The following is a 10130-nucleotide window of genomic DNA, read 5'->3' on the forward strand; positions in this document are numbered from 1 at the left end:
CCCAGTGTATGTCAATTAAGGGCTATGTTAGGAAGAGAATTAAAATCTACCTCTTACAGGCATCTTTCTAAATTTAATAGTATTTTTAGCTAAAGAGGCTACTGTTATAGCTGAATCCTGACTATGGCATTTCATAGTAATCTTTGAAATAAGTCTTGAAGTTTGGGCTTTTTTCACTGCAAACTAGTAAGAGGTTAAAGCATTAGACCTCCATTACCCTGAAACTGTATTATTTTAGTGATGGGAATAAGTGGCAAATTCCTACAGGCCTTTTTTAAACGAGCCTATGTTTAAAGCAGCACGTGCAGGCCCTTTTTGACTTAGACTGTCCTTAAGCATTTCTTTTATTGGATCTCTGTATGCATCTAAGTAGGACTTTACCCTTGAAGGGAGATGCATTTATGCTCTGATTTAGTCTGTTTATTTAGTACCGCTCCCCTCTACTTAAGTAGGAGTCAGAGACCAAGGGTGGCTATGTGGTCATCTTCCAGGGATAGGATCAAGAACCTTCATTAACACTGGCTTTTTTATTTTAAAGTCTTGGTTCCATGTAACTTGTGCCAAGAGATATATTTAGAATAGACCCCTCTTTTTACTTGGTAGGTTTTCTCCGATCACAATTGATGGTATGACGAGCCTTGTCGGAATGAATATCCCTGGTCACACTGGGACTGGATGGTGCATCTTCGTCTACAACTTGTCTCCCGACTCGGATGAGAGCGTGCTGTGGCAGTTGTTTGGTCCCTTTGGAGCAGTCAATAATGTCAAGGTGATCCGTGATTTCAACACCAACAAGTGCAAGGGATTTGGCTTTGTCACCATGACCAACTACGACGAAGCTGCCATGGCGATTGCCAGCCTTAATGGATACCGTTTAGGAGACAGAGTATTGCAAGTTTCCTTTAAAACCAATAAAACCCACAAATCCTGAATTTCATATCCTTACTTACTAAAATATATATATATAAATATATATACGAACAAAACAAAACAAAAAAAAAAACTCTTCAAGGCTTATATTCAACCATGGACTTTATAAGCCAGTGTTGCCTAAGTATTAAAACATTGGATATCCTGTGAGGAACAGGAAAGGATTTTATAATGCTTAGAAAAAAACAAAAACCTTTGATGCATTGAATGTTCTTTCATAGCTGTCGTTGTTGAATATAATATACATAGATAACAATGTGCAGGGATTTTTACCCGGCCAGCTAGTTTTACTACCTTCCTTGAAGGTGGGTCTTTTTAAGATGACCATTCACTCATTTGAAAAAATAATAAAACAAAAACAATTTTTACAAACTAATGGGATTAAAAGCGAGAAAAAAAGATTTTTGTTTTCTTCTCTTTTTTTTCAAAACATTGATTGAATCAGATTGGTAAACCCCCCCACAAATTAAAGAGGAACAATAAAAATTGCAAAAAGAAGAACATAATTTTGCAACTTTTTTTATTTTTCCTTTTTTCTTTTGTATCATGTGAACTAAACAGTCTTCTGTTAGGGAATGGGGTAGAGGGGGATACCTGATGACATAACAATTTAAATAACATTAACAATGTTGCCAAAGAGGTGGTCTCTTTGCTGAAAATGGGTTTCAAGAAAAATCTATTTTTATAAAATATAAAGAATTTTTACAAGAGAATCTGGATTTGAGAAAAAATATTTTGACTGGCTAATTTAGGGGAAATTGACAACTTTGTCATGTTCATACTGCACTGGTAACTTTTTAGAGATCAAGATGTGTGTTTTAAACTGGATTAGTAGATTGTTTTTTGAAGGATGGGCTACAAACAGATGATCTTCGTATCTTTTCATAGCATGTAATAAAAATATTAAATACAGTACGGGAGAGTGTTCTTCCCAGGCACGCAGTTACCCACAGTCAAAACCCAAAAGCAAGGAGATGAGTTGCAAGACAGTTTTTCTTTAAGTCATCAGTATGGGATATCAGCAGAACAAAAGTTAAAAAAAAATTAATTTTTTGATCAAAAACTTCCTTGGTTTGAGCAGTAGGTGCTACAAAATTATTTACATATCTTAGTATCATAGTTAAATGTAACGTGTTTAGAAAAAAAACATTTGCTTTAAATTTGTTAAGAATTTTCAAATTCACTTTATAGCCCAAGCTAATATAATTGGGCTGTGTTGGCACATTTGGAACACTGTTTATGTTGCTTGAAACACTTATTTATTTAATTGCCGATGTGATGCATATGGCCAAAATCAAATATAGCTAGTTTGGCTAGTCTACTTATTTGTTTACTTAAACTATGGGAAGAAGCATATTATTGTGTCATTTTGTTGTGTGTGTATGTGTATATATAATATAAATATATATATATATAAAGTTATTTTTTCTTTTGGTTAATTTATTATAAGTTGTAACACTTTGCTAGTTTTGTTTGTATATGTCTTAAAATGTTTTCTTATGATACTTAAGTGACAGAGGTATCAAGGTAACTTGTGTAGAAATATTGTTTGATATATTGTCATGTTTGTTGTGAATATTTTTTCTTACTGCACAGTAGAAAAGAAAACAACTGGGTCTTTATTTTAATGTAATTCAGATTGGGGAAAACAGAGCTAAGGGAACAAAATGACTGAGGGGGTGCTCTCCCATGTCCAGTGCACTGATCATTTTAGTATGTTTGTGCTTTGTACGGTTATATATTTAAAACAAAAAAGGGTCATGCTCTTCCCTGAGTACTAGAAACAGTTACTCGCTATGCATAATCTAGTTGATAGTTAAATTTGCTATTGCTTTTCTTGTCTTGTTATATAAAATCTTTTCAATACAAGTTTAGTCTTAATGGTAATAAAACGTTATGGTTATTTATAACTTGTGCTTATTTTGTGCATTTTTTCCATGCTATACCCACTAACTGCATGTAGACTAAGTATTGTTTTTTCACACTGAAGAGGCAAACTTTTGTAGTAGACAAATAACTAAAGCAAAGGCTGCATCATAATTTTATCAGTTTTTTACTTTAACAATGTTAGATTTTAGTTTAAAGGAACACTCATTCAATGTTCAGGGAAACCTTTATACATCATCTGCTATGAATGAGCGCAGTTTGCTGGGAAAGTTTTGATGCATTTGCTAAGCATTAGTGGGGAAGGCATGTCAGAATCTTTTCTCTACGATGTGTTTTACTATCTGAATAATAATAATAATTTAAAAAAAACTTTCTTAGGACCAGGCAGTTGTATACTTTAGTTATAATGAATGACTTCATGTTAACCTTGCTAGTTTAGATCATTTCTGAGGGAAAGTATTGTAAATGTTTTTTTCATAACCTTGTTGTGTTTGAATTATTTGTACTTTAATTGTCCAGACAATAAATGAAAGTGTGTAGAATGGCTATGGACTTTCCACCTTTTTAACCGTGTTCAGATGTTTTAGTAATCCCAGCTGCGCCTCAAATGAGGTAGACGTTGGAGTCTGATTTCACAAGCAAGGTCTTCAAGAGAGAAATGTACTAGTCAAACCAGACTGAGCAAATTTATTATTTGTTTTTTCCTTCTGAAGGTTAGAAAGAATTGGCCATTTAATTTGAGATGTTGAACACCAAATACCTAACTGTAACTTACTTGAATGTGGGAGATGATACTGAAGGGTTTCTACTATATACAGTATTTTTTACACAGTGGAAATATGAACTCGGTCAATATCAACACTTAAAGTAGCAAGCAAATTTTGGCATTAATACAGCTTTTAAGCCATCATTTAGGTTTTTCTATGAATACGCTATGAATGTCATGCAATATGGAACAGTGTGCATATCTGCCGTACAACAGTATATATGGTCACATTCCAAATTTGATGGTTTTTACCATGTGTTATAACTAGAGTTGATACTTCTTTCAGTTGCCTTGTTTGAATCCCATTAATACAAATACTCACTTCTTGTTTATGTTCTGTAACATTCACTAATTGAGAATTATGTACCTTGTGAAACTGCAGCGTTGAATTTCGTAACTGAGATCAGGAAAACTATGCCAGAGGGCTGGATGGGCTCTGGTTCTTCAGCTCCTTCACCTATTAATAAACTCGTGTTTTTGTGAGATTAAGTTATGTTGGTTATAATAATTAATTTCAGGCCACAGAATGAGTTTGTTCTTAAATTTACAGCTTGCTTAATTCATCAGTATATCAACTTGACCACTCCATAGTAAAATGCAGAAGTTACTAATTTGCTCTGTTTAAAGACTTGGGTCTGAACAACATCATCCTTACATCTGTATAATATATGTATATACACACACTTTCAAGGATATACATATGTGCATATACTTTACAACATAGTGTAACATGCATCAGGCCATTTTTAAAAACCCACACTTTCCATTTAAAGAACCATAGTAAATAGTGTTTGTTGTAACACTAGCTGAATTACAGCATTCGTTAGGTTTACTACCTAATTTTTTTCTGTCCTTTCTGTGTACTGTACACTGTCAGAAAAGTAGTGAGATGAAAATCACCATACACTCTAGATGCTCTTAAGACAGAAATGTGACTGGACATAATCGCATTTTATTGTTGACTGCAGAGAGGCCAGTTTTGATCCAGATTATTTCCCCATTTCCACTTAAAGGCTGGCTACTGCTCTTCCCTGTCTCATTCATGTGATGTACCTATTGCCCCATCGGCCAGCTTATGCGAGCTGTGTGAAAGCTCACGTATGCATGTAACAAGAGAAAGGACTTTGCCAGTTTTGAGGATCTGGTTTGTAAAGTTCTGTCCCCACCTTGAGAGCGTCACAATTGCACCCTGGGTGAGAGTGGTCCCAGGCCCTCGCTTTGCTATGCTGATCCTATGTGAGCATTTTTAGCAAGACTTGCTGAAACAATTTCTGCCCAGCTGGGATCCGAACCAAATTTCACTAACACTCATTCAAAGTAATCAAGTTTTATATTTCTTTCCTGAAAGGGTAATCACTCTTTCTGCAATTAGCAAGCCTGCTGCATAAATGGAAAATCACCTGAGGGAGGGTGTTTCAAGTACATTCACTTTATATTCCACTTCAGCCTACCTTGGGCACAGTAATGGGCTTTGAATGAACGGAGAGGGGAGCGTCTGTGTTGAACGTGATGGCTGGTGTATTTAAGGTAGCAGTGAGCTACTCTCAGATCTGTACTGAGGGAAGTTGGCTTTACCTAGTGACACTGAATTGTAGCAGCCAGGTGCAGACAAATACTCCAGTGCTGTTAATGGTTGGTGTTGGGATGGTTGGGGTGGGGGCCTGGGTGCACCACACCTAGCAGAGGCTGCTGCCTGGCTACCGGAGTCAGCCTTGGGGTGATTAATGGGGAGAGGCACCTCCGGAAGATGCCCTGGGGAGCCCCTTTCTCCAGCACCAGTAGCAGGAGCCAGGCAGTCTCACAGGACCGCAGATAGATGAGCCAAGGCCAGGTCAGCATGTGGTAACAGAAAAGATTTTCTCCCTGCCCTGGAGAAAATCTTGCAGACTGAGCTCACTTCACAGAAGTAATTCATTGTACATACAGAACAAAATGAAAGGAGATCAAATCCAGCATAACTTCACAGAAGCTCTGACATCTCAGACTAATCTGGTATCTCACTTCTAAAAATAACTGCTTAAACCTGGAAGACATGATGGAGCCAATCCAGCTGAGCTTCAGTGACTCGTAAGGGGGCAAATCACTTGGGGGGCAAACAGGAACTTTTGCAGGAAAAGAAAACCAGCAACAACCACACACAAATACCCGTACCCGGTGGGTGCTACTCCTGGGCATTGCTGCAGTGCAGCCCCCCGGCCCCATGCCAAGGAAAAAGTGGCTTTCATCCCAGGTGCAGCAGGGTGGTACCTTCAGCAACCAGGAGAGCAGGTATGCTGGTGCGACAGGCACTTCTGAGGCCTTTCCCAGAAACAAACCTGTGCACTCGAGAAATTCAGATGGGCTCCAGTGCAGTAAGGTACCAGCATGATCAGGAGCATGGAAACTTACTCTATGAAAAGGGTCACTGAGCTGAAATTCTTTCTATTCCCATAAATGCAGAATCGGTGCTTCAAAAAGCCAGTTTCCTGTGATTCTACCAGAGCTGAGCACTGGAAAGGGCTGCAGGAAGGAAAGTGACCAAAAGGATGGGTCATACAAAGGCAAACTGACTCGCCCACAGTTGAAGACAAGAAACCAGACTGGTTCATTCTGACTACCAGATCAGCAATTTTCTGAAATACTCACTCAGTAGAAATAACTGGGAAGATGAGGACATGGATACACACATACACAAACAGCTGCTTTTCAGACAAAGTTTGATGTTTTGCCTACTACACCCATAAGGTATCACTGATATTTTTAAACAAACACCAGCCCAGCATATTTTAAAGGACTGACTTAAAATAGTTCATCTTGAATTTCATTTAGATTTTAAATGTTATGGGGCTGCAAATTATTTCTTGTGCAGTAGCAAAACATAAAATCCTAAAACCTCTATCTATTCATTCCACAATAAACCTCCAGTCTTGTATCAGTGGGTTTTGGAGCTGCCAGCAATCATGCCCCACCTACTGCTGCTTACTCGCAGGCAAATACAGCCCCAGGCTCCTCATGGTTCCCCCAGATACAAAGCAAAGCAATGTGGTAAGTAAGCGGAGCATTGGCATGCCAGCAAGTCCAGAAGCTCCCAACACTGCACGTTGCTTTGGGGTGGATGTGAGGCCTTTGTCACCAAGTGTCTTGTCCCCAAACACTTCAGCCACCAGCCTCGAGGTCCCTCATGCTACCATGCACCCCCACACAGGTGGCAGTCCCCACACCCGGCCCCGCTTTTTCTAGTGTGACGTCCTGGCCATAGCAGCTACAGCAGGAGGTCCCAGCCAGCCCCGGGTGCCGTGGGGTGATCCTGCCCGCCCAGCCTTGCTCCAGCATCTGGAGGACAAGAGGGATGGGTTTTATTTAGATCCTTGTTAATACGCCCAGCGGCGCAGGGGAAGCACGCTGGGGACCCTCCCTCCAGGCCGCTGGCTTACCTGGCCCGTCAGTGCACAGCACCCCACAGCATCAATCCTTTAATTAAAATAAGGAACCAAATTTCCTAAATTTCATTTCTGATTAACCAGTCCCTGTCACACAGCGGCCCAAGTAGCCATCACTCGGGCAGGAGGAGCAGGCAAATAACCGTCTCTGGCCTTATTTTATCCATCCTGACCTGGTGCTCAGCACAACAACCATTAAGACCCTGGGTTCCCCCTGCTTCCAAGGACGCCAGTGTGGACCCGTCCTAGACGAAGCCCCATTTATGCCACACGAGGCTGCCGGAGCAGGCAGTGACGTGGGGCTGGCGAGTCTGGAAGTGTGTGACTTCGCTGAAATTCTCCGCTCAGCCTCGCGTTTTCTCTTTCTCCTCCAAGACCCAGACGCGCGGCCTGGGGTGGCTGCGTGGCCGAGGCATGGGTGCAAGCCACCAGTGACAGCTTTCATAGGCACGAGGCACTATCAAATTATAGGAGGAAACAAAAATAAAAATCCCCTAAACTTTGCAAATGAACATAATCAATGCCATTGAAAGAGCAATCATGTAAAAATAAACCCCTGCTAAAAAAACCCGCCAAAGGAGAAGGGGCTTAATTCGGAGGCCTTGTTTGTGCTGTGTCACTGAGTGCGGCTGAACCACCCCAGCAACCTTTTTCATGGCAACATCTGGGGAACCTGACACTGAGGCCCAAAATACTTACTTTTATTTGAGTGACTTTTAAACACACAAGATCATTAGCTCTTCAGTCTGCACTTCAGGCCTGACTAGAGCTGCCACGATCCATTTCCTTTAAAGCGGCACTTACACTTTTCGTCCCTCACATTTGGTGAAATTGCACAGGTCCCGACAAAATGATATGCAAGAATTAGCTTTTTACGAACAATACAATTCTGATTTTAAATAAGCAGATCAGACACTTAATGAATTTTCTAGGATAAGGAATCTGTTGCAAATATACAGCAGTACACCCACACATCACCATCTGCTGTGGAGAATTAAATGTACAACTCACAAATGAAATCCTGCAAAGTTGGTGCAAAAAGGTCCTCGCTTGAATTTAAACAAGGCTGTGGAAACCTGCAAACACATTGCAAAAGATCATGAAAACAATAACAAATTTGTCCATCTGTGAGTCAGTTCTGTCAGGGTTGGGGTTTTGTCCTGTTTTTTATATTGGTGTATTTGCGATAACTGTTGCAGCTCACAATGCAAATTGTGTAAAGTGTTTGAGCTCTTCTCCTGGCCAGAACAAAGTCCCTCATGGAGGTGCTCCCAACAGGCTCCGTCATGTTACGCCAGGTCTTCTATGTTTAGGGGGAAAAAAATTTAAAAATAAACCACAAGAAATTCCTTTTTTTTAAATATTCGATTTAGCCACGATTTTGGAAAAAAAAAAAAAAGGCAAATCTGGCAATTGTTGTGGATGTTTTATTATTAGAATTATTAATAAACACTGTTCTACTGAAGTGAGGAAAAATAAATATCAACAACTACTGCTGCCATGTAAAAACTCTAACAAACACAAATATCTCAAATATCTGTATCCCTTTGACTACCTTGAAGCCAAGCATTCATTTTCAAATTTTGCCGCCTCATTTTCTTCTAACATAGTGACTTGAAATGTGCTTTTAATTTTACACCTAGTAGAACCACATGATACTAAGTCACATCTCCTGATCTCCTGTACTGAGGAGATGGCTATGAATCTTCATAGCTGAGAAAGGCAGGGAAGTCTCTTGACCTAACACATGACAGGACAACGCGTGGTTGTGTATGAGAAGGCTGGAGCAGGCTGAAAGCCAGGCTCGTTGTACAGTTGCAGCCCCTGCCTTTTCCCTGCTTAGCATTAACCCCCAGGACAGCCGAGCGCTTGCCGGCAGCACAAGCTGTAAGTGAGCCCAGGACCTGCTCCTCACACTCTCACCAGCTGTATGCCTCAAAAAAGTTGTCTTTTGCAGCATTAGGATGACTGAAGCCATGCCAGTGATCCCTGAAATACAGATGCCCTTCTCTTTTTTTTTTTTTTTTTTTAAATATGGTGCCAGGAGAACATGCTGACATTTTCTCTGGTTACTACTTCATTTTCTCAATAAAAGAGCTGTAACCATGCTGTCTCAAAGCACACATGTATGATGATACCAAGCCCATCAGCATTTGGAATTCTACCTGCGCAGCCCCAAACCACGAGCGTATGTAGGAAATACAAGATACAGCATTCCTCTGCCACAGCCAAAAATTGCTCTGGGGTGGTGTTCTTACGGATTTTAGCAGGGATTGGGGCGGTGGGGAGGAATGAAAAGATTTCCTAAACCTTTTCTGAGGTGCATGTGCTTTTTTAACATGTACTTATCCCCTTACACACCTGGGATGTACTCTCAGTACACACACCCCGAGTATAATTTATGCCAAGGGGCCTGTTACATGTTGAAGTCAGATAAAATGTAACTGTAATTAAGAAATGCAGCATCAGAGGTACAACGTGCATGTAAATTTGCAGAAAGGATTCTATCGACGAGTGCCGCTAAAGACTATTTAAAACCACAACCTAATCAGAAAACTATGCATATATATATTTATATCAATATCACAGAACCTTTATGACATCCTCAGCACTGCTAACACTCTGACTCGAAGCCGACTTAACACAGCTGCCTTTGGGCACACTTGCATGCATAAAAAATCAAGTGACTTGATTAATCATTTAAAGTTGCTGAATCATGGGCTTGCAGCCGTGCCTGCGTAGTCTTGGCTATTGATGGGAAACCGTCAGTGTGCGATTTAGATTAATTTCTATCAGCTGGTCCACAGACCTGTATGGCCCTTCTCTTTGCCAGCATTTTTATGAGAAATTGAATCTCTGTCCTGAAAAATGAGCCTTGTCAAAGGGGTGGAAGCGTGTGTGTGAGAAGGGTGTCCAAAGGTAAGTGTCAAAAGGGAAGCAGATCTTAGAAGAAGAGGTAGGAAAGCTGTGAGATGGAAAATCCTGAATCCACTTGGAAGCCACCTCCAACAATCACAGCCAGAGGCCCCAGGCTGCCTGGCCACACCAAGCAGCAGCTGAAGGTGGATACCAGCTTGAGCAAACCGTGTCTGAAATTCAGCAGCATCTCCAAGGAAAGAGCAGGAAGA

At 40.5% G+C, this 10130-nt stretch overlaps 1 protein-coding gene across 3 annotated transcripts in view; it reads left to right on the top strand.

The window, feature by feature from the left end:
- ELAVL4 (ELAV like RNA binding protein 4) overlaps window positions 1-1385 on the top strand; it is a gene marked incomplete at its 5' end in the record, with an annotated part of 62780 nt that extends 61395 nt beyond the window's left edge. For 2 of the 3 annotated variants that reach the window (XM_082002863.1, XM_082002864.1), the window contains one exon: window positions 604-1385. In XM_082002863.1, the coding sequence (XP_081858989.1) occupies window positions 604-931 (328 nt within the window). In that variant the 3' untranslated portion in view covers window positions 932-1385. Of the gene's footprint in view, window positions 1-582 lie in introns of all 3 variants that reach the window. The other variant, XM_082002862.1, reaches the window with a different exon arrangement.
- Window positions 1386-10130: the final 8745 nt, after the last annotated feature.

The sequence above is a fragment of the Phaethon aethereus genome (assembly GCF_964289735.1).
Source record: "Phaethon aethereus genome assembly, chromosome: 8".
NCBI lineage: Eukaryota > Metazoa > Chordata > Aves > Phaethontiformes > Phaethontidae > Phaethon > Phaethon aethereus.